The sequence below is a fragment of the Musa acuminata genome, chromosome BXJ2-11, assembly GCF_036884655.1.
Source record: "Musa acuminata AAA Group cultivar baxijiao chromosome BXJ2-11, Cavendish_Baxijiao_AAA, whole genome shotgun sequence".
Lineage (NCBI taxonomy): Eukaryota > Viridiplantae > Streptophyta > Magnoliopsida > Zingiberales > Musaceae > Musa > Musa acuminata.
The window spans coordinates 29,278,486-29,303,273 of record NC_088348.1 but is presented as its reverse complement, the minus strand read 5'-3'; the positions used below and the strand labels follow the sequence as shown (position 1 = coordinate 29,303,273).

The 24,788-nt window shown below is 37.3% G+C and overlaps 4 protein-coding genes across 7 annotated transcripts; all 4 read right to left on the bottom strand.

Annotated features, from left to right (window-relative positions):
* Positions 1–2,386: 2,386 nt before the first annotated feature.
* LOC103971937 (uncharacterized) lies at positions 2,387–3,211 on the bottom strand. Its single transcript, XM_009386099.3, has one exon. The coding sequence runs from the start codon at positions 3,158–3,160 to the stop codon at positions 2,537–2,539; it is 624 nt and encodes a 207-aa protein (XP_009384374.2). The 5' UTR covers positions 3,161–3,211; the 3' UTR covers positions 2,387–2,536.
* A 2,612-nt stretch (positions 3,212–5,823) lies between these two features.
* Positions 5,824–9,339, bottom strand: LOC135626699 (pentatricopeptide repeat-containing protein At3g02330, mitochondrial-like). The gene is made up of 2 exons (XM_065132214.1): positions 9,283–9,339; positions 5,824–8,471 (listed from the first exon to the last, which is right to left on the bottom strand). Exon 2 carries the CDS (start codon positions 8,440–8,442, stop codon positions 6,616–6,618), a length of 1,827 nt encoding a protein of 608 aa, XP_064988286.1. The 5' UTR covers positions 8,443–8,471; positions 9,283–9,339; the 3' UTR covers positions 5,824–6,615.
* Positions 9,340–9,419: 80 nt separating this feature from the next.
* LOC135626700 (uncharacterized) lies at positions 9,420–14,651 on the bottom strand. 4 transcript variants are annotated; one of them, XM_065132216.1, is made up of 4 exons: positions 14,291–14,651; positions 12,284–12,452; positions 11,812–12,197; positions 9,420–9,769 (listed from the first exon to the last, which is right to left on the bottom strand). In XM_065132216.1, the coding sequence occupies exons 2-4, from the start codon at positions 12,398–12,400 to the stop codon at positions 9,610–9,612; spliced, it is 663 nt and encodes a 220-aa protein (XP_064988288.1). In that variant the 5' UTR covers positions 12,401–12,452; positions 14,291–14,651; the 3' UTR covers positions 9,420–9,609. The 4 variants fall into 4 exon arrangements, with proteins under 4 accessions (XP_064988288.1, XP_064988289.1, XP_064988287.1 ...); XM_065132217.1 differs by having other exon boundaries at positions 14,298–14,651; XM_065132215.1 differs by having other exon boundaries at positions 14,361–14,651.
* A 1,015-nt stretch (positions 14,652–15,666) lies between these two features.
* LOC103971933 (uncharacterized) lies at positions 15,667–24,438 on the bottom strand. Its single transcript, XM_009386094.3, has 13 exons — positions 24,207–24,438; positions 23,389–23,486; positions 20,947–21,029; positions 20,686–20,812; positions 20,202–20,265; positions 19,299–19,396; positions 19,127–19,211; positions 17,526–17,649; positions 16,864–16,965; positions 16,715–16,779; positions 16,226–16,307; positions 16,013–16,098; positions 15,667–15,924 (listed from the first exon to the last, which is right to left on the bottom strand). The coding sequence occupies exons 1-13, from the start codon at positions 24,392–24,394 to the stop codon at positions 15,867–15,869; spliced, it is 1,260 nt and encodes a 419-aa protein (XP_009384369.1). The 5' UTR covers positions 24,395–24,438; the 3' UTR covers positions 15,667–15,866.
* Between the last annotated feature and the right edge of the window lie 350 nt (positions 24,439–24,788).

Sequence of the window (24,788 nt, the reverse complement as noted above, 5' to 3'; positions counted from 1 at the left end):
AAGTGTAAGCCCTGTAATATGATAGAGGAAGTCATGCATGGGAGACAATATATCTTTTTATCTACAAAGAAAAATTATTATGAGAACATAAAGGTGTTGAAGTAGATGGTCAAAAAGTAGTAAGAAAGTGACGATGAGTTTGGAGAGACTTAACTACCCAAGATTAAGTGACGGTTAGGACAAAAGTGAACTCGGAGGAGTGTTATAATGTCGTAGATGTAGATTTATTAATTGTAAAGAAATGGACGCAAATGTATAGCGACAGATAGTAGGGTTATATGCATGATTGCACAATGATACCATAGAGGTGGGACTTCCATGGAGCAATCGATCTCTTGCTCTCATGAAAGAAGAGTATATAGTCATAAAAGAGGGTCGAGAAGGTAAAAAAATAGAGGTCAACTTCAAGTATTGATACAAGATAAAATGGTAGAGGCTATGAAACTTCATAAGACTAGTGTCGATGAGTTTCTCATTAAGATAGTTGAAAGTGCGCTATTTCATGTCAATGTAGGAGTGCTCAATTAAGGAACATAATAGATAATACATGGTGTTATATCTTTTCTACTTAGAGTAGACGACAAAACTAATAAAAAAGATGGTACAATCCTAGAGGTAACCAAAACTATTGGAAACTTAATAAAATTTTAATTTTTTAGAAAAATTGATAGACAAATTTTATGAAGGAAAGACCTTAAAATTTTTAAAGTTTGTATGCAATAATCATTAAAGCTCTAATAGGCATCCACTCAATTCAAGTAGTGTGAGGTGCTTGAGAGATTCATGCAGAACAAGAAAGGTCTTTTCCTTCATTTAAGGGATCTACAAGGACCAACAAAGATTAGCATAACTCAATCGATCAACCCTACATTAGAGTTAGAGTCACTAGTAAGTTGAAGCAGTATTGGTGGATCAAAGTTTGACTACTTAACATCAACAAGAAAGAGCTGTTGGAAGCCCAGGGAGGTGTGAGGAAATGCAACATCCACAAAAGCTTTAATGAAGTCGTCGAAAGAATAAGTAAGGAGACTATCATGGTGGGTTACCTTAGACCCTTTTTGCATAACTATTCAAAGTTTATAAAGCTTATATTTGTAATTTGTATTATTTATCAAGTATTTTTTAAAATATTTAATTATAAGATCTTAAATTAAACGTTTTCTCAAACTCATCTTCTCTTTTATAAGTCTTTACATGATTATAAGAGGTTTCGATAAGGTCGACGTCTTACAAATAAATACGTAAGAGTATCGTATGGCTTAGATAAAGCCAGTTAAATCTATGATAGTGGGGGCAGGGCGAAGAGTGCTTTCCCATCCCCATTCCTATCTCCGTTTCATCTCTCATCCCTTATGTCACGCCTTTCTCGATTTAGATGAGGTAGCGGTAAGATATGAAATCCCGAAATGAAAAACTTAGATGTGAGGATATTTGACCGTGGTGGGTTACCTTAGACCCTTTTTGCATAACTATTCAAAGTTTATAAAGTTTATGTTTGTAATTTGTATTATTTATCAAGTATTTTTTTAAATATTTAATTATGAGATATTAAGTTAAACATTTTCTCAAACTCATCTTCTCTTTTATAAGTCTTTACATGACCATAAGAGGTTTCGATAAGGTTGACATCTTATAAATAAATACGTAAGAGTATCGCATGACTTAGATAAAGCTAGTTAAATCTATTATAGTAGGGGCAGGGTGAAAAGTGCTTCCCCATCCTCATTCCTATCTCTATTTCATCTCCCATCCCTCATGTCACCCCTTTCTCAATTTAGATGAGGTAGGGGTAAGATATGAAATCCCGAAACCAAAAACTTACAGGTTCTCTATATTCTCATAATTAATCTATTTATTTTTTTAAAAAAAAATTATTATCAAAATTAATTAGTAATACTAAAATTTATAAATAATAAGAATTATTAATTGTTAAATCAATTCCTCGACATGTAAGCCAGAGAGGGGTGTTGCTATTGAATGTTGACTAAATAGCTTGTAATTGACTTACAATCGATTTAACCAAGACTCACTTAATCTGATTTGAACTAAGCGTTTGGACAAATGCAAGAACGATTGGGGAGTGCTTTATCTTTTTCGTGCCTTATCTTTTTCGTCCCATATTCATGCGGGTTATAAAAAACACCCACATCTCTATCCCCATCCTCATTTATTCTTATTTTTCTTGCACCATTAGGAGTGGCCGCCAATAAATATCTATAGTGACGTGCACAATTAACACCTCTCTAGGCATGATATGATATGATATGTTGGAGCTATCATTAGGTCAGCCATCTTACCTGCTTTGGATGGATTTCATTGCTTGTACAAGTGTCAAACTCCACTGCGATTTAGCTGTTAAAGCTGCTATTACTATATGAGTTTACATTCCATGAAGATTAAATTCTGCAGCTCACTAAATTTTGCAAGACTCTTGTTCTTCTGAACGTAAGTCTTTTAAATTGTGTTGAGAAGAATGCTACAAAAAAAAGAAAAAGTATATATATATATATATATATATATATATATAATTGGCTCGTCAACACCTTCTCCTTTCTAACCCTAATAACCTTACAGGCGATATCCTGCCTACGGATGAGCGCTTCTTGCTCTCCGATATAGTCTCTAGCTTCGGAGACCACGGCCGATCTCTCTGTCCCACGAGCTGCGCGTAGTGTTTCTTCAACTCCGGCGTGCTGCACAGTGGCCCGCCGCCACTGCCACACGTGTCGACGGATTCCGCGGAGCTGATGACCTTGGTTATGAACTCCGGCAGCACCTTGATGAGCACCCGGCCGTCGCCGCCCTTCACGTAAGCGAACGGTCGGCATTGGTCGTCGCCGGAGAGCGATACTGCCTTGGCCGGGTCGGGGGATAAGGAGGCGAGCGACACGGCGGTGAGGGGATCGTGGCACGGGAACTTGTCCATGGGTAGGAGGAAGTAGGTGTGGCCAGGTAGAAGCTCGTCATCCATGGAGAGCACGGGGACGGGGCGGCCGATGTAGAAGGAGTCGGCGCGGCAGACGACGCGGTCGGGGAAGCGGAACATGAGCTCGGCGGCGATCTGCTTCTCGGTCAGGAACTCGGTGGCACCGCCCCAGAAGACCAGGCGCACGAGGCTTTTGGAGCCGGTGAGGCAGCAAGGGGAGAGGCCATTGCCCATGGCTGAGATCAGGAGGAGGATGAGGCGTAAGGTCGGATCGACGAAGGAGCGGTGCTATAAGAGGAGAAGGAGGGCGTTCGAGTTGACTAGTCCGTGGGTGGTGGGTTTGGGGTCGGGTCGGTGGTCAGACCCGATGATGTTGGCGGAGAATAGTCAACCGCCAATGACGATAAGACCGTCGTTGGTTGGCTGTTATATGTATAGTTGGCTGTTATATGTTTGACCGTGAAATTGGTGGGAGCCATGTCGACGAGTAGGGTTAACGTTGGTCAAAGTCCTTTTGGTATTGATCGATTGGCCTTCTGTTTGGCATCGTCAACGAGGGTAGCTGGTTTGATGTGCCGCCATGTCGGCCGTGACAGAGAGATGAAAGATTAGGTGACAAAAAGGACGACCAGGGCAACGAGCGGGACATAGATTTAGTGAATTCTTGCATGGATTTGGATTCGGGGGGCGGTGGGCGGCACATGATTCACATGATTAACATGATTCACATATTTAACGTGCATAATTGTTTTCGTTTCTGTTTTTGGCAATGGGAGCGGAGTGTGAATGAGAGAGAGATAGAGAAGACTTTAACGTGCATAATTGTTTTCGTTTCTGTTCTTGGCAATGGGAGCGGAGTGTGAATGAGAGAGAGATAGAGAAGAAAGCATCTGTTCTCACTACTGATGTGATCAGATGAAGTCACCTCACCTCATATACATATATATGATCGATGAGAGATACTAGTTTAAGGCAGATAAGGATGAAAGCTGGACTATAAGTTAGTTGTGATGATTGTAAGTAATGCGATGCAGGAGATGAGGATAGTTCGCATGAAAGTGGTTTTTGTGTTTCTTGGATATCGATATAGCTGATCGAGACTTGTATGGAGCGAGCGATCAAAGGTGATCAGTTAGAATTTTTTTTGTTCTTGTGGGGTATGGATGATATGGGAGAATAGAAATAGAGCTGTTTGAATTTGATAGGTATTGGTTGTCGATAGAGGAACTAAGATAAGAGGTATCTTTTGAGGTTGATCAAAAGGATGAAACTATATAGAGCCAATCCAAAGCTGATAATTTCTCACGAATTATCACTCATGTTGTATCAACGAAAACAAATAATGATTTAAGAGACTAATAAAATATTTAGTTCTATATCGATTCGAGCTTGCATCAATGAAAATAAATGATCAATGAGACTTTGTAAGACTAATATCAATTGATTTCTCTTCAAAATAGTTGAAAGTATAGGATTTTAGATTGAGACAAGAGTGCTTAACTAGTAAACAAAGTAGACAATATATGATATTATACATTTTTTACTCAGAGGAATAGACGATGAATATGATAGAGAAGACAGTATAATCTCAAAGATGATCAAAACCATTGGAGATTTATTCCAAATAGAAGTAGAATTTTACTCCTTTTTGGTAAAACTTGTATTCTTGATGCTCGATGGTAATGAGAATGATGTTTCACACTGCTCGTCACGATTGCCGCAGCATGAAAACAGTCCATAAACAAGTCAAAACTGGTCATTTTTTGTCATGCGAGCGAGTAGCGAGCGGGGAACAATGAGCGAAGCGAGGGGCGACAGCTTTTCTGTTATCCGAAAGCCTCATCCAATCTTGTGCCACTCGAGGGTTTCAGGGTGCTAACATGATTGATGTTTCATGCTGCTCACCATGGTCGCCGCAGCACGCAAAAATAAGGATAGTTATAAACATAGTCTTCTATGCTGCGAAAATGGGGACGTTCATGCTGCTCACCATGCTTCCATGAGATCCGGAAAGGGTCAATAAACATAGTCTTATTTTTAAATATTTAAAATAAAAAATTTAAAAATATTTTTATAATTCAAACTTTACCGTTATAATCTAATATGTTGTTCAATATTTAATCCTTATGGGTCTAAGATGTTGTTCAAAGAATATAATCAATCGTTTCACATGATGGTCTTTGAATGCATTCATATTTAGACGTAGAGAATGTTAAGCACACTTAGTTGGCCAAGCAATTTACATGTTGTTAATACTTACAGAAATAATTGCCAAGTCTTTTACCATAGCAGTGACTTTTCCTTCTGGCCGTTCTTATCCTTCCTTAGTCCAACGCAATTAATGCATGTTGAATCGATTAGTCAACCTAACTGCTTTTAATTAAAGCGATGGCGTTACAGCATGACTTTTCCACGGGATATCGTGCATCACATGAAGATGATGGACTAATTCCAAAGTCGTATTCCCATTGAGTTGCCGTCCGAGTCTGTGGAATCACATAATGCTTATCTAATTCTCCTTATTTGTTCGTCGTTGACTTGAGATTATTATGAGGACAACAATTTTCCAGCTCACATAATTGGTGCCCTCAGCTGGTCATATAGCGTTATTTTTTGACTTGGGGTGCCGTTCATTTATGGCATCCAATGAGGTTTATTAACTTATTTATTAAGAATTCAAAATTTTATCCGTGTGAAAAATAGCACTTATATCCATTTATTTAAAAAAAATGGAAGGCTCGAAATTTTATCTGATATATTACACTTAAAACATTGATATCTATATCTAACAAAAATTGAGAGTTCGATATTTCATCCGATATATAACTCAAGATTAAGAGCGATATTTCATCCGATATATTTTTGAATGTGTTAACACACTTAGCTGGGAAAGAACCTCATCCAATATATCTTTAACATTTATCTTTTCAAAAATATCAGTACAAAATTGACCGGTAAATATTAATCACTATTGAAGTCACAAGAAATTCATTTGATGCAGTAACATGCATGATAGATACAATCATCTATGCAATAATTCTTTCGATAAAGCTTCTGACCATTCTCCAGAATTTTTTTGAACTCCTCCAGACCATGTCATAATTCTTCGAAGCAAGTTTATTCCTGATTGACGAAGCAAGTGTTCATGGTTGACAATTCACAACAGTTTCTGAACCGGCAGATTAGCGGGACACATTCAACATTCTGGAAGCTCCTGTGTCAATATTAACTTCAATTCTGGTAAACATGGTGCCAGTTTAAAGCACATATGTTAATAACATCATCACTCAACAAGCAATGGTATTTTGAAATGCAGCTCCTTCCATCTGCTCTGAAAGCATACTTTTGCAACTTTATTGTTAACCAACAATAAAGTTCTCTAACATGTTCAACTGATGTTAGAGAATGTTCCTAAGGTAATGTATGCCCCAAATTTTACTGGATTCAGCTTCAACAGTCTTTTGGCCATGTATTCATCCAACTGAATGATCCTAGCACCGATGATCAATTATGCTCATTGTCTTCAAAGAATATTTTCTCTACAAAATCAACTGCTGCATTTAGCCTTCCTGCCCGGGCAAATATACCTACCAGACAAGCATAATGATCGACTGTGGGTTCTTTTATGAACTCAACCCACAATGGTTGCATGCAGAAAGAACCGCTACACACATGATGTTAGGCTCTGGTCACTTCAGCTTCACTAATTCTTGGAATGTGTCGATGGCTCTTTTGGCAAAACCATGCTGAGCTAGGCCACTGATCATGGCATTCCAGGAGGCCATGTCTCGTTTTGGCATCTTTTCAAATAGCCTAATGGCTTCTTCTATGTGGCCACTCTTTGCATACATGTGTAACAAGCTACTCACAACAAAAGTATCGCACTTCACTCTGTGATCTGACTTGATCACCTGGGCATGGATCTGTTTTCCTTCTTCCAGTGCTGCAATTTGTGCACATGAGCTGAGAACAGCTGAAAACATGTAGTGATTTGGAGGTTCCACTGACTCCTCTGTGACCATTCTGACATACAGCTTCAGAGCGGCATCACTCTCTCCTATCCGGGAAAACCCTGAGATGAGTGAAGTCCACAGTGCCAGGTCTCGCTGATGAAGCTTTTCAAATACACATAGTGCATCATCCAAAAAATGATGGTCCAAATACATCCTAATCAAAGGGCCAAGTAGGAAGTTATACTGACCACTACCAGAGCATCCAAACTTGGAAATCATAGCATGCAGCTGTCTTCCTGAATGCAATCCTACTTCCTTCAAGATTGATGACAGAGTTACCTCTCTCAATTCCTTCCCCATCTTCAGACACTCAAGAAATAAGCTCACAGCCTCTGTTGCATGCCCATTTCTATTGTACCCTTGAATTGCCAAGTTATATGCCACATCATCCTTTTGCACCATCTCAGAAAAAACATTTTGAGCTTCATTGAAGCAACCATGATCAATGTAAGCTTCAAAAAGGGCAATGCTGACAAACGTATCCAATTTGACTTCCATCATCTTCATGACAATGCCATGCAACTGCCGCACTTCTTCAGTGCCAACACCATCTCCACAAGCTCGAAGAACATTTGCGAAAGTCATGTGGTCTGGAACCACACCTAAAGACCTCATGTGACCAAATAACAAAATTTCTTCATCTCCATCCAATTCCCCAGCCATCAGTGCATTCCACGACACGACACTGGGCTCAGAAATTCCCAAGAAAGCTCTCCTTGCGCACTCCATCTCATCACATTTTACGTACAAATCAACCAAGCTAGTACCTGTGAACACATCAGATGCCATGCCTGATTTCAGGACATGTGCATGGATCTGCTGAGCGTCAGACAAGGTTGAGTTGCCAGCGCAAGCACGTAATGCACAAGAATACACATGCTCGTTCAGCCTAAATCGACCACTCTCAACCATTCCCTGGAAAATCCTCAGCGCCTCCACATGTCTGCCATCCTGGACGTAGCCAGTCAACATAGAAGTGAAGGTAACGACATCTTGGTCGGGCATTCCGCAGAACACCTTATGAGCAAGGTCGACGTATCCAAATTTCCTATACGAATTGAGCAAACAAGTGTGAAGGACGGTCAGTTCTGAGGGCGGGAGCTGCTCCTGGAGCTTGAGCACATAAGCATGGATCTGAGGCAAGAGCCGGGAATCGTTCGCTTCCGAGAAGGCTCTGAGAACCAAGCGAATTGTGATGGCATCGGGTGCAGGGGAGGAAGCAAGGAGCATGTCGACGAAGAGGCGAAGGGCGGCATCGACTCGGCAGTGGCGGAGGCAGGCGGAGATGGCGGTGTTCCAGGTGACGGTGTCGCGGGCGGGAAGGAGGTGGAAAAGCTTGAGGACGTGGTCTATAGGCTTGGATTTGGCTGCCGACGAGAAGAATATATTGGTTCGGGTGGCGAGGGAGGCGCTTCTGCCGGTAGAGACGTGGGTGGAGCGTGGATTTGGTGCAGAAATGCAACACAGAAGAGGTTGGAGGGTCGGACTTGGAAGAACCTTCATCGGTGATTCTGTAGCATGTCGTTCTTCTACTGCGGAGTGAAGTGGAGTGGCTTTCTCTATAATGTAAAATATTTTTTTTTTATAGAAAATCAATTTCATAAGGAAATTTCATGTTCCACAAATAATTGTGATCGGACAACAAAATTTTAAAATATAAAATGTACTTATATGCCACGTTAAAAAATATAAATTATATGAATAATATTATGAAAATTATGATATAGTCAAAGTGAATGAGAGACCAAAAAAAGAAGTATAAAATAAAATATTTAACTATTTGATGTCTCTTAAAATCATCTCTCTGATATCCTCCCTAGATTCATTCATTTGCATCAGCGTCTTGTCAATATCTAAAAGAAAGAAGAGTTTTTTTTTTTTCTATGGCTCAACACATCATGACCACCAACTGGTTCAAGAGGGTAGGTAAAAGACTTTCTAAATGAACCTGATGTGCTTTATAAGATTTTCTCCCCCAATTAAATGTTTTCTTTCTTATAGAGAAAGGAGGTAAGGCAAGAAGACAAAAAAAAAAGGAAAGAAAAAATGGGTAAAAAATAAATAGAAGAGAGAGCGACTATAGAATGTACCATTGAGATCTTCAAACTCATCATGCAGTAAACACAAAGACATTGTCATTTCAATCATGTTTGATGGTTCGGTTCGATTAATGTCGTTTGATATCTTGTTTGATGGTTCGAGTAATGTTACAAACTGAGGATATCATGGACTATGATGAGGTTTGCCTATAGGTGAATATTATTATTTTACCTGAGACTTCTTTTTAATGCTTTCACGATCTTTAAAAATTAGATCTAATCCCCAGAAGAAAGCATGCCTCACCGATAGCTTGGTTGAGTTTGAGCCGTCCATTTGTTGAAATGCCAATTCAAGGAGAAAAATGCTGGTTGATTGCACTTCACAACTCTTACCGGATGAAGATAACAAAGCGGGTGGATCAAACTCTTACCAGAGATGTATAAGATGAAAGGTAGCTTCTTTCGAAAGTAGTAATCTTGTCTTTTTGATAAGCATTCTTTAAGCTGCAAAAGACACTTGAATTGCCTGCTGCAATAAAATTCATCTACCTAGACAATGATGAGAAAAAGGAAAGCACTAGAATTGGAACAACTCAACCTTTCAGAATATCTCAGCAGCAGTATGAAAGCCTCACTTGGCAACGATGCCCTCCATGGTGCGCAGCCAATTCACATACTGGCTATGCTCCTTTCTGTGCAAGTGTTCGAGGAGGAAGTTGGTCAGCTTTGGAGTGATCCCTCTGACCACAAGATAGTCTTTGAGTGCCTTCTGTAATTGAGGGTCCAAAGAACTGCATAGGTTAAAAAGCTGACTCAGTACCATTGCAAATTAGGTGACAATGATGATGAACGGAAAAACCAGAGATATATATTCTTCAAATTACATGCTGTCCAAAATTGAAGCCAAGATTCCATGACACGACAAGAAGGGATATATTCATACTTGAAGCCAAGAACAAAAATCTGATATTTAATACAGATATATCAAGCACTGACAGTCTCAATAATCTTGTACCATTGCATGCTCTGGATGGGGATACTAGAGCAAAATATCAAAGTAGCATCCAAATATATTTCTTTCTAATTATGTAGGCTAAAAGATTTCCAATCCGTATATATTAATCTTGTGCTGCCTATTCGGCCATCTTCTTCCATATCATTAGAGCAATCTCCTACGTGTTCTCTGCCATCTTCTCCATGTAGAGAGAAGTAGTTAGTTTCTCACAGTCATGACAGCCCCATATCAACCAGGAGAAAACTCAATGGGATGTTGAAAATTTCAGCCTGTTGGGAATTCACTGCATGGTACCAAACCGGCAGCAATCTGGCCTTGCACCCTAGCAGTACCAGTTCATTAGCTTATAACTCTAGCATTAACCCCTCAGTTTTCTGAGTAATTGGGGTCTATTTCAGCCAGTAGCTTGACAAACTGGGCTCCAATAATTAACAAGCAAAGGCAAAAAAAAATACATTCTTGTGCAAAAGACTTTGATCCTAACTGAAGATCTGTAAGATCTTCCATGGATGGATCTCATAGGGATTGAATAACTCCTTGTGCTCAGCAATGTATAAGTCATGAAGCTCCATCAGACGATAATTATCTTATTATGAGTAGAAAGTCCTTGTACTCAGTAATGTATATGTTTTGACACCAATATTTGATCATCAGGTAAATATTAATCTGTACCAACCAATATGGTTGAGAATTGAAACCTTGAAATCAACTACCATAAGGCATGCATGTTCCCTACTCCCATACCGCAGAGGATGATATGCTTTTACCACAATTTAGATAAGGATAAGAATATCAAAACTAGAGACAGAAAGCTTCTTCGTGGGGCTTGACTTCTTGTTCTGATTTCCTTCCTCAAAAACCAATCTTACCTGTCTGCCCATACCCTCCTATTTCCCACATGGTGACGCCCAAAAATGCCTATGATCGACCTTTGAACCTATGATAGGAGATGAATGTCTTATCAAACAATTATTACTAATGCCAATCACAGAAGGGAGTATTCCTGACATGGAAGTAGACTAGCACTTTCCTTTATAAAGGAGATCTTGTTCAGATTCAAGATGAGCAAGAAATCAAGATGCAGTATGAACCGAACTTCAAGTAAAACAGGATACCCTTTTATTATTTGTGTGATTTCCAACTGATTTCTGTAGCTATTGTAAAATGACTTTAGAGGTTTTTTTTAATTTTTAGAGTCTAAGGGTCCTAATATGGTTATAATATACATAAGCAAGTTGCTTTAATATCAAAGGGACCTGCACTAATACCAACAGACAAGGGCTTTCTCATACAAGTTCATAAATTTGCCACTTCAGGGCCAAAAAGAAAATCAAATAGGATTAAGAAAAGATGAGTAAAAAGAAAAAGAGAAATTTGAGATTGCTTGAGTACAAATTTCTTATACACTACTATACCCAAAATGTATAAAAAATGTATACACCCTAAGGGCCTAAAATTACAAAAAATACTTTCTCCATTAGTAAAAGACACTTGAGATAACTAACTCTTACGGGATTACAATTATCAAGCTTTAGGAAATTAATAAAATATGAAGACTACTCATGTTATAAATAAATAAAAAAAGGAAAACATATATTGTAAAATTGAACTAAAAAACCTACCAAAACGCCTTCCCAAATTATACAGTTTCTAAGACAATTTAGAGGAAGAATATCAAAAAGAAAAGTTGGCAAAATGGAAGAATGTCGGAGAAATGTGCAACACCTATCTCATTTGATTAGTTTAATATTTTAGTGTATTCTACCAGTTATTAGAAACAATGAATAACCAAAAAAGCCTGGAAAGACAAAGTCATACCTGAATATGGGTCCCACAGAGTTGCATTTTCCCAAATAATCCACTGATGAAGAACAATAAGCCTTTCTAATGGTAAAATCACTACCAATGCCACCATCATTAGTATCCATTGTGGTCCATGGCAACAGTTGGTCTTTATCGCAACGGAAGGCACGGCAATCGTAGTGCAACACTGAGTCATACCCTGCCTTCTTAATGCAGACCTTCATCAAGACATCCCTGGGGAGTGGATCCTTATCTTGAAACTGCAATGGCGCAAGCAATGCTGACACTGCAATCTCCTCACAAAATACGTGGTCAGGTTGACGTCGAAGGACAACATCCTGTGTCCGCAGCTCAGTCCATTCTAGCATGAAGCCTTCAACCTCACTCCCCACCCCATCACCCTACAAATATAATATAAGTGACATCCTTTCTTCTATTATTGGAGAAGATTCAGACTAGATAGTTAGTATTCATGTGGAGCTCTTACGCAAGAGGATTCGCTGGAAGAGGAGAGCTCGTGGTTGATCTCTGAGCGCAGCACTTGGAGTAGTCCACCATCTCGAAGAAGAGCTGTTCCACGCCTCTGGAGATGTCGCAGAGACATTAAAACTAGTGAATTTAGTTGTGCTCCTCACGTGATAGTGGCTAGAGATCAACTGGTCATGATCAACGTTTAATGAAAAAAAACATTAAGTATTTAGAATTTATAGAAAATATGGCTATAAAATGAATAAGATAGAAAAAAAATATACATACTACATCCCACATATTCACAAGTAAACATGCCGAATATGATGCATTGGTTACCAACTAATTTGGCAATTCATAATCCTTAAAAAGTAAGTTCTACTAGTAAATAGCATAAGTATTAAATATGATAAAGATGGAAATTCCAGAAACCCAAAACTATAAAGTTCAAATGACATTCAAATAAGTAACTAGTGATGAAGCGGGAGCACATAAAATCAGCCATTCAATATGATAACGATATCTACAATTGTAGGACTTTTGATGAGATAAAATGTCTAAAAGAAACTAATTTGCAAAGACAAAGATAAGGTAACGCCTTACCCATTAAGATATTGCAGGATCAACTTTAAGCATGTTAACAAGAAGCCTAAAACAAAACACTTTCTGGAAGAATCATTCAACATTTCCAAGCTAGAAAAAACTGTAGTCACAGAGTTCTGATATGTCAAAATTCTCCAGCATCTAATAAAATACAAAAAATGAGTTCCAAAGAGAAGAAAAAAAGAACAAAGAAGAAAAAAATCTGTAAGGGAATAAACTTTAATATCTGAGAAGATCCTTTGTATTCATTCCCAAACTTTACTATGCTGATGCTTTGTGACTGGCTATTTCGTTTTCAAACGGCACTTGCTTGTCCTAGAAATTCTGGTATGTTTGTAAAAGCTACTTTCAAACATATATGTAAATGTAAGGTATCTAAATAAATGAGATCATTTAGAGAGATGCACAAAGAACCTGGCCGTACCTTCTCTTTTTCCATAATCAAAGGAAATAGTTACACAAGTCCTACAAGGTCCGATAGGTAGATAAACAAAAGGTGAAATTAGACCTTTGGATCAGCTTAGCATCACAATGTAACAACTTCTGAACAAGTTATACATGAAGAGTAACTCAAAGGATTGTTCAAGACATATTAATCGGTATGATACGATATGCCTTAGTACATAAAAAAAAGGAAAGCAATTTCACTCAAAACTACTTCATATGACTGGTGTTTACAGGTTCGGGTGTAAATAGAGATGTGGACCGCCCCATTTCAGATGGTCTGGTTAGTTTTTCCCATCAATGATTCTTTTGCTTTTTTTTCTTTTAAAAGCAGCATCAGGATTTTAGCTTGAGCATCACCCCCTATCATCCGGTCATCATCACTCGAGCATTGCCTGTCTCATTTCAGTATTTCTTCTCCTCTTATTCTCCTCCAACCCCCCTCCTCTTCCTTCCTATATACTTCTTACTTCTTCTTCTTCCTTGTATTACTTTATCCTATGCATTATCCTAAAAGCACTCATATTTGCTAACCTTAAATCCTGCAAACCATTGAAATGCTTCAACACAGACTGTGTTCAAGGTTCATGAATTAATTTTAACATGACCACACAGGAAACCACCGTGCAACAGTTAAGTTTAGGCAATGTTATTATGCATTTTAGTAGGAACAAGTAATCATCTAAGTAAAAGAGCAATTGAATCACAAAGATCAGGAAAGCTACATGTCACAGTTAATACTGCGATCAACTTCTCAGTTTCTAGAAGCTGACAGACTTTTCTAGGGTTTGATCTCAGACCAGACTCCTAACACTTAAGTCCTGATCGAACCCATCATAACACATCGACATACGAAAAAATAGAGATCAACAAATGGAAATAGAAATCTACACCAAGGAAAACAAACTTATTCAAAGAAACAAAAATTCCCATAATCTAAATATAAACAACTCAAATCAAAAGACTATAGCCAGAAAACCTTTTACCCACGAATCACACGGACTGTAAGTGGAACAAGGTTCAGAGAGGGGAAGAATTTTTAATCTGACCTCAAATCGATCGCAAATAGAAGATCGTGGGATGTGAAAGCTAGAAAGGAAGAGATAAGAAGTTGGCTAGTGGGAGATGGCGAGGTGACCGGTGACGGAACTGAGGGAGGCGAAGAGATAGCAGACGAGGGCGGATCGCCTGGAGATCAACCAGTCGATACGGGGAGTCAAGGAAACCCTTGAAGCAGAGCAAAGCAGCGGGAGAGGAACAAGAAGGGTTGCGACAGCCGGGGGCGAAGCGAGACCGGGGAGTAACGAGGGCCAAGGGAGAACGGGGAATGGGAGGGGGGGGGGGGGGGGGAATAATATAGTCCACTCAGATCGGGCGGTAATTACGTATTACTCCTGTAATTAATTATTTTTATATTTTTAAAAATTATATTAAGATTTTTTTAAAAAATATAAAATATTTAATCCCATTACTTCAATAAAAAAAATTAATCATAAAAAATTATTTTTTAATTCTATATAGGATCTCAATATTTTAGTATAAAAATCCTAGTATAATTTTTGAAAATATAAGAATCGAGATATAAAAAAAATTGATTATAAAAGATATTATATAATTAATCTCACAAATCGTCATACATACATTTGCTAATTATATGCAGCTAATAAGCTACTAAAAGTTTGATTTTTTTACAATTTAGATATATTAAAACCCAATAGTAATAGACGTGTGCAACTATTTTGTGAGTAATGAATAATTTCTTTAATGCTTATTATCATCCCCATGCCATCTTACATAATACTGTAACATGATTTTGTAACTCTCAAAATGCAAAAGTATAGTTATAGTAGTCATTAGTCGGATTAATGCACCTATTGAGATAATTGCCACCCGAACACACGTAAAAGAAAAAAAAATCAGATGATGTTGGAGATGTCTTCGTATTCATAGATATTAATCGAGTTTAAAGAAAAAAAAAGAAAATTCTATCCTCTCCCTTATTATTTTTAAGTCATGTAATTAAAAATATACATCTGGAACAGTGATTTCACACGTATAAAACTGATATTTCAGGCCATAGTAACTTTAGTCAATTCACTATAACAATAATTTCATATATATTGTTGCATATATAATTATATTTTCTTTAGTTATTTTACTCATTCTTATCTAAGAACTCAGCTACGTATCATATTATCTTCACTGTTTTATGCCTATTCAGTACAATATTTAACTATAAATCCATCCCAAATTTCGTTCAAGTATGTATCCATCACATGTTTTTATCCGTATAACACCTATTGTTTCAGAACTTAGTAATTATCCCATATCCCGATTTATCATCTGATAATACCATTGAAATTAATGAAATTTGTTATTAATTATAATTTGACAAAACATAAGTTACAACATGGCTCATAAATTTGACCTCACAAACACGAAGCTAAAAGATCACCCATGAAAGCATATTCTTATCTTCAGTGCTTGGGTCTACAAAATCTTGAATAATGAGCTTAGTGAAATCATTTTTGGCTGAAAGTGTCACTAGACCATCATCATACATATATTCCTAGTCCAAGCTCCTTCGGATCAGTTTCCACCAACCAAGGAGGCCTGTCAAAGGAATTTAAACTTGAGCTAAAACAGATCTGAATCATGCTGTTCGCAGTGAACTCAACTCGAGTTGATCAGAATAACTTACTTGTTCATTACAAAGTTTATTGTTCCTTCAGCGGCGATGGCTCGTTCAAGGAGCACTTTTCTTGCATCAATCGCGATCCCCTCTGGCTGCATAGCATAAGTATTGTCTTTGAATCCAAAATTTTCATTGGCATTTCAACTTTCATTGACTTAAAGATAACAGTTTATGCCTGAGAATATCATTTTACGAACATTAACTTATGCTGTTAATTACCTCCTCTGGAAACCAAACACCATGTTGTGTGCTCCCCTCAAGCACTGCTAGTGCAAAAGCAGCAGTGGAATATCCGACCGATCTGATAGCACCATTACAAAGTATAAATTTTTGAAGTCATAAAATGACAGCAACAAAAGAAAGAATACTACATTTCCTACCCATTTTCCTGGCTTAAGGCAAGCATTTAAAGAGGTAACAAGACCAGCATGGAACAATGATGGAGCTTAACATAATACGAAAAAAACTTTGTATACATATTTAAAACATAGCTTATATATACGATGAGTCTTATGACAACTTCGGTATACATACAAACAATGCTGGTCTGATTGCAAGTGTTTTGTATACTTATATATATGATGATTGTCAGAGGACTCCAAAAATGAATACATATTTATAACAAAGCTTATATATGATCAGATGAGACACTTAAAGCAAGAATACATTCTAGATGTGAATATGTATTGAGCAGAGGCTAGAACTTACACCGAAAGTTTCTTGTGAGTGAATAAACCAACAGTACTCCTTCCATTTGAGCATTCCAAGTCAACCTGGACATGACAAAGAAGTTTGATAGAAAATAATGTAATAAGTTAACAGGAAACCAAGATTGTATAGACCCATGAAGTGCTGACCCTTATTGCTACCCGCTCTCCTGCAATGCCATCAATAGCTCGCACCGAAGGGTCGAATATCTGAACTAACTGCTGGACTTTACTTCTATCTCTCAGAATTTCCTGTATATGAAAAAAGTATTTAACCGGAGAGAGTGATCATAAATACACTTGTATGACATCTCCAAAACTTCTCCAGCAAATGTATCAAGTCCAAATGTCTGCAGATCTATAAATCTGTAACTAGGTCCACATATAAATAGTTTTGAACTATTTGGGACTCATTAGAGAGATCATTTCATGTCATTAAGCTCTACTGAGAGCAACTTCTCTAGGAAATTCAGAGGCAAATGGACCCTTCTTACTGTAACTAATCGCCCTTGTTCTTCCTCTCTACTTGGACTTTTCACTTTTTCCGACTGACCTTCTTGCCATATAGGCATAATAATATGTAGTTACACACACATTAACACATAAATTTCCATATGTCCAATAGCATTCATTGTGTGAATGGGCTATTGTCATGTTTACAGGCATTATCAGTTCAAGAGGTGCAATTGGCTTTTACACAGCCAAACTATTTTCAGGGAAGCCATAGGGTGAGTGAGAAGAATAACTGATTGAATCTTTTGCCAAGTGGTGCAGGACAAGTTATGAGAGTTATTTGTGTGGGAGGATCTTACCCTAGGAACAAAATTTGCAATAGCTTGCATTCCCCAATTCCAGAAGAAGGGTGCTGTACCGAATCGAGCACTGACATTTGGCACACCCAAAATCTCATGAGTGCTCCTAACCTCAGGCAAGTTCCTGAAAAAATATTTTATCACAGAAGCAGATCAGAAACAGAAAGTATGGAACCCCATTCACAGAAATAGCAAAAGAAGTTTTCAGGGGCCTATACTCTAATGACACATGTTCATGTGAAGGAAATGGGTACCAACGTGATGTTGAAAACTTAAAATAGTAATAAAAATATATGATGATTGACTCTTACTGAACTTTAATCATTGCTATCCACTAATTTATCCTGGATTGCATCATTTCTAAATTTAGAAAAATTAGGAAGACATTTGCATGGCTATGTATCTATAAAATCCTTAAATTTGTTACTATGATGAAACATAAATGAAATGAAAAAATGAAACAAAGATTTTAAAACGTGCATGATAAAACAAGTAGTAGGTAAGATCTGATACCACCGTTGAAAACTTTCAAGTGTGTTGCATAGTTTAAAATAAAGAACCATATAGAAGTTAATTTATCCACTATAACCATAAGCTAGGAACATCCATGTCCATTTTCGAAAAACATTTCTTCACTTTCATCTTCTTTTTATCTATATTTTCCAGTACATTTTTCTATGGAAAAATATAATATGTTCACCTATTCAAACCCAAAAAATATGTTATTATTTTCTTTCTCATCCTCAATTTGTCATGATGGTGAAGGTAGTAGTAACGGTGACAACATTTGAAATAGTGATAGAGTTGACTACAAATTTGGAGACAAAGGAGTGATGGTGAGGGTGTCAATGATAACAATATATACAACGAAGGATGCAACACACCAATCAGTCCCACATCAGAAGTAGATAAAATTATGATTAACTTATAAAAGTCTGATGAGAATCCTATTATCAACTTCAACTTAAGTATTTTGGTTATTGATTTGAGCCAAACAAAGTTGATAGTACCATAGTGTCATTATAGTGATGGAAATGGTGTGACAATGGTGGCAACGATGGCAATGATAAAGCTTAACATAATGCAAAAAAAATTTTGGAGGATTTGGAAAACAAAAATATATCACAAAATCAGAAAATTGGAAAACTAGTTTTCCGAAAAAATACTTTTCCATTTCTAATTAGTACAACACTGTTTGTAGTTAGTAAAGACATCCTCTAGTCTTCTTGCTGACTGATTACAGTATACCTGGTAAATGGTTGGCTGTTGGATTACTAACTAGCAAAATATCCATTGAATGGGAGTTGGATATGTAAATATTAAGAAGTTAAATAATCTTCACATTACCATGATGTACGACATAGAACTATATGGTAAAGTAAATATATTAACCTAGAAAAAACATATGGCATTTTAAGACTTTGAAGTGGATAAAAACACGAACACTGATCCACATTGACCAGGCAGTTTATATTCAACCTGATACATCATATATGTTAAAGTGTGCAACGTGGTAAATTTGTAAAATAATCTGTGCAAACTACTGATGAATAATGCTAGAATCATTAGTTAACAGTCATTCAAAAACTAAATGAACTTACAGTAAGTAAACATCCCTTTTTCCAATCCCTTTTCCAAAGTCAATGTTGAGAACTCCACTATATGGTTTCATTTTGATCATTTCACCTGATTAAAAAAGAAGTCATCTTAGTCGATGTCTTTTTTGGAAAATCTGTTTATTGTGTTGACATTTGTAAGAATTAGACATTTGACCTTTATTATAAGCAATAACATCTTCTCCAAGCAGCAGAAAGCTAGTCGCCAATATTGTTGGACCTGCACCACCAGAACCTGCAGTGTAGTAGAAAAATCTGAAGGCATGTATCAGTGAAGCAGGCATCTAAATTAGCTCAGTTGAGCAAATTATATTCTATCATGTAAATTTTTGCAATCAGTGAATGAGCTAGTCGAATACATACCAAGGGTAGAAATATGCACATATTAATCTGTAAAATAATAAGCTCCCTTGTTGGTGGAGCAAAACTTCAATTAATTGGACACTTAGGATTGCTCAGTAGTGAGGATAACTTCTGAGCAATCTAAGTGGCATTAGAAAACCAGAGAATTTTTTAGAAAAAAGAATCTGGGCTATTTTTGTTGTGGGAAAGTGCGAGGAAAGCAAATCTGATGGAAGACACAATGGTTAATGGCTTGCATATTTGATATTTTTGTAGACATGGACCTGATAAATGAACATAAATTCATTCATTTGACCAATAAAGAGTAAAATCACTAGTTAATCACAAATGAAGGGATGTTGGAAACAAATGAAATGCCAAATAACTCTCTGTATGTATAAACATAACTTCTGATTTCTGGTCACTTATGTCATATAAAGGGTGGATATTAAGTTATATACAGTAAATCAAAGGTCACCAGAAATCAGAATATTGTGTGTATGCAAAAGCAGAGAGACCATATTTTGGCAATCAAACACACTCAGGGGAAAAAAGAAACCCTTTGAAACCCTTTCTTTTATAAATCTAAGCATCATATCTGCAGGAATATTCCCTTGAAAACCAACTAGATCTTCTAAACCATCATATTTGCTTGGAGTAGCTATGTTGTTGTGACGACATCTGTTTTCAATTACTAGGGGACAAAAGAAATGCTAACCTTAACCTTTCTGGTTCACCAGCATTCTCAGATTTGGCAGAGTGAACTAACTCAGCTGCCATAACTGTAAGAAATAAGCCAACATTAAATGTTAATAAAGTTTCACTAGCAATTTATCAGGAATCAAAATCAATCAATGACAATTATCACAGGAATGATGGTCATCTTTAAAACAGCAAGGAATCAGAGAATTTGAAGTGCACAATATGCATAGCAATCTTCCTATTGCCCTATCTTCTCATAATTTATTATTTAATAAGAAAAATGAAAAGTATATGCATGATAGTACATGCAACTAGTGTTTTTTTGCAGCTGGCAACAAGGCAGTGGCATTTCATAAAACAATATGACAAATCCAAATAGTGAAACTGAACGTAGATCTTAAAATCAGTAATAATAGATGCAAGTTGCCCCAAAAATATCAAAGGTACAGAGGGATTTATATTACACAAAGATCAAATGAACTATGGATCTATGGTAATACCGTTGCTCACTCCAGGGTAAATTCCACCAGTTGTAATTGCTGGAACTCCAGCAGCCACTGCTTCTGAATGGAAGGATTTTGCTCTCTGTGAATAGTCTGTATCATCACAGATATCCACATACGCTGTCTGCTTTTCAAAGAATACACTTTGAGGACTACTTTGACTAAAAATACTTTTGTAAAATGGAAGAAGATTAACGAGAAAAAGAATTAACAAGTAATGGATCACATCATGGAAAAAGAAATTAAAGGTATTCTCACCTTTGTAGATATTGCAGCTTCCAACACACCACAGTTCTCTGCCTTTTGAAATGGTCCAGCAGCATGAACTACTAAATCTACATCTGGAGTTTAAACTGTGGTAATAATCAACCTTAAAGAAGTTTAAGCAATTCCATTAATGTGCAAATATTTGATAAATCAAGGCTGATATAATCATGTTTCATTATTGCTGACAATTATTAGAAAAAAATAAAAAAATCAGGTGAGCTTAGGTAAACGAAAGAGCTCATTTACATTTCTGCAGGCCTCACCTACATTGGATTACATAATCATATCCCATGAGCTTTGACAACCATCTGTTTTGTGTTGAAGTAGTGCATATTCTTTCAAGATGTATTTCCTGATGGTAAATCAAAGACGAAGTTTGCATGGCCTCCACTATTATACATTTGTCATCAAGGATTGAAATCTCAGTCCGATTTCATTACCGATTGGTGATCAGACCATCAGAAACTGATACTGCATAGTGTACTGACTATTAGCTGGGTCAATACAAGCCAGACTATTCTGTGCACAGCGAGAGAGAGAGAGAGAGAGAGAGAGAGAGAGAGAGAGAGAGGAGGAGGAGGAGGAGGAGGAGAGATGACGATGTGAATAAGCAGCAGAGGAGCAGTGGCGGTGTCAAGGAGGAGAAGCAAAGCAACAAAAAAAGAGCAGCAGAGAAGATGGTACGAGGAAAAGACGATAGGTACCAGTATTGGGCAAAAATCTTTCTGTCCAGTATACCTCAGTACTGATAAAGTCACTGTGCAGCAAGCTTACCAGGTAGTAAGCTACATTCAGGATTGCACTGGGCAAAATTACATCATCTAGCATGTCAGAGAACCGAACTATCTTGACTAGTGTGATTGATTTTTTAAAACCTTGGCTATCACTACCACTTGAAGTCTTGAACGTCACTCTCATAAGCTAATAATGCTCAGATCTGGCAAAATTGCCCAGTCCATGTACTGGTCAACTGTTTGACGTGTAAAAATCAAACCATACTACCGGTATGGTTGTTTTTTAAAACCATGGCTATCACAATAACTAGAATCTCATTCTCATGGGTAAATAATGCTCTTGATCTTCCCTCTAAAGCCTTGCCAAAGTATGCCATGAAGGGACATTTTGCATTAAGGTTGTGCCAATCCAGATCTCAAATGTTTTCACCTAGTTCTCAGAGGTTTTACCAAACTGAGGAAGTGACAACAATGGAGCGATGTCATATCTTGCTTCACTGCTTCAACACTGATAAATATGGAAGTATCCATCTTGAGTAGTGACATCGATTGGCACTGCTAATTTGCATATTTTTACACAACGAACCTGTGGTTGCCTACCAAGTTGAAGAACCCATGTAGAATTGGCATATTGATATTAACAGGCCACTTTAACGTCGCCTTTACTTTCTCTAGATCAGTATAGAACTTGAACTGAAATGACACAATCCAAGATCATGCCAAATGAGTACATGCTCTCATTGATGAAAAGATGGTGGTGCCAATGTATCTCCAATATGTGGAAGAGTTGCTGCAAGTAATTGGTCATCCAACGCTTTACGATAAGCTAATGTCATCATAATAGACACATATATACTGAAGAAATGGTCAAATTTATTAGCCCTTATGCTAAAGAATTAGTTGAACTGATAAGGCCTTAGAAAATAGATGACAGATTGGTCAAATGAAATGGTACAATCTTCAATAACTTCTGGGTGCACTCATATCTAATGGTAGCCCAACAAAAAAACCTAGTTTTGTGCAATAATATGCCCTGCTCAACACATCCAAATGCTTATCAACTACTGACTAGGATAGATATTCTTGATAGTGATATAACTCATCCAAGTGCTAGAGTTTTTTTTTTTCCCTCATGTTTTCTGGTCTCCTTTCCTTTACTAGTTTGTATAGTCAGATACATTGCTAGCTAGTAGTTCACGACTTGGAAACAGATACATTATGATGTTTTCTGCTCCTTTAAAATTAATGACCTGCTAAGTGACTTTAGCTTCCACAGTGGCCTCACCGGTTTTCACATTTCCAGACTAATTCTACTAGTTGTTGGGAAGCCAATGGTCAAACATTTCCTAGTGCCGATTTCAGGTTGATGCACCTGTATGCTAAGCATGATACGGCACATTGAACAACAGACCATTCCCTAGACAGAATGAGAAAGACAATCAACAAGAAAGAAAAAGGAACTTATGGTTATGAAATACCAATAACAAACAAAATCCAAACTGTGCTTATATACTATAAAATAGTTATTCCATTTGGGAGTGTAAATACTTACAAATGTACATGCTACACACCAATATTGCTCTTAAATGTATACATATAAACACATAGTTCATATAGTAGAGTGTATGTTTCGTTCGGAAGAAAGCAATAGCCGTGAGTGGGCAAAAAAGAACAGAAAGAAAGAGAGACTTGAATTCACCTTCTAATGTTTTTTCCAACATGTTTGTGCTCTCAATGTTAACTTCAACAAACTCGGCATTTTTACCAAGTTTAGATACAAGTGCAGCACCTTTTTCCCTGGCGAACCATAAAATAAAGCACGACATAATATGACATAAAAACATTGGAAATTCCAAATGCATCCAAATAACACATGGTCAAATCCACCATGAATATTTATTATGAATATCTACAAGTTCCATATCCAACATGAATATTCATTAGAAATTTAACCTGTTCAATAAACCTAGAAGTTACATGAGTTTCTTTACAGTAGCCTCAGAACCAGATATCATCCTCTTTGGGTACCTATAACTAATGGATACTGTAATGGCTTTCTTGTAACATATAGATGCAGACCAGAATATATAAAATCATAAAAAATACAGAAAATTACTCCATAAATCAGGTGGTTAGACAATAGGCATAGACAATCCCACATAAGTACTATATCTATTTTTTGACCAGCGCCACGATGAAGGTTCCCTTAGGTATGAGACACGTACCCCAAGATGAACAGAAAGAGATTAGACATCTAAAAGGACTGTAACATGATTTTGCTTTTTATGCAAGGGTAAGTCAAATATGTATCAGTTCATAGCTATTTGAATGTCATAATTAAACGACAACATCTTGCCTTCAGAGCTTGAACAAGTCACTTTCTCGAATTGAAACCAAAGAACAATAAGATCGTCACCGCCGATGAATAATCGACGCCCTCAATACAGATCTCCGCCAGAATCAGATTGGAAACGAGACACAACTACTACGAATTAGCGAGTAAGAAGATTGACCTACCGATTCCGTCCAGCTATGAGCAGTTGGAGGGAGGGGCAGAGCTTCGATAGAGCAGTAGCCGTGGAGCCACCGACCCTTCCGGTTCCTCCCAGGATAAGTACGCGGGAGTTCTCGGCCGACTTGTCGCCATTCTCGCCACATTTCGTGGGAGAAATGGCCATGGAAATATGGAGGGCAGCTCGCGCCATAATGGCCTGCTGCGAAGTCCGAACCTATCCATCGCGTCTTATAGAGGGATTTGGGGGCGCTAACGTGGCCGCGGTCTCGGGCGTACGGCCGTTATCCACAGAGCGAGCGGTTCGTGACGATGAATCCCATGGTACTATAAAGTTGTGGTTGGACCGATCGATTAGAAATCAGATGGTCAATCGATTTGATTTATTGAGTAGAATTCGACATATTCTTAATTCTTTTTTTATTATTATCATTTTATTTTTCTAATTTTCTTTTATATATTATTGATGAAATTAAAAATTATTGTATTCGTTGCTCTCTTGTGACGCTCTTCACCTCTGTTATTCTTTTTTGTTATATCATAAAAATTATCTTTTAGCACTCCTAAAAAAAGACACCAAATGAAAT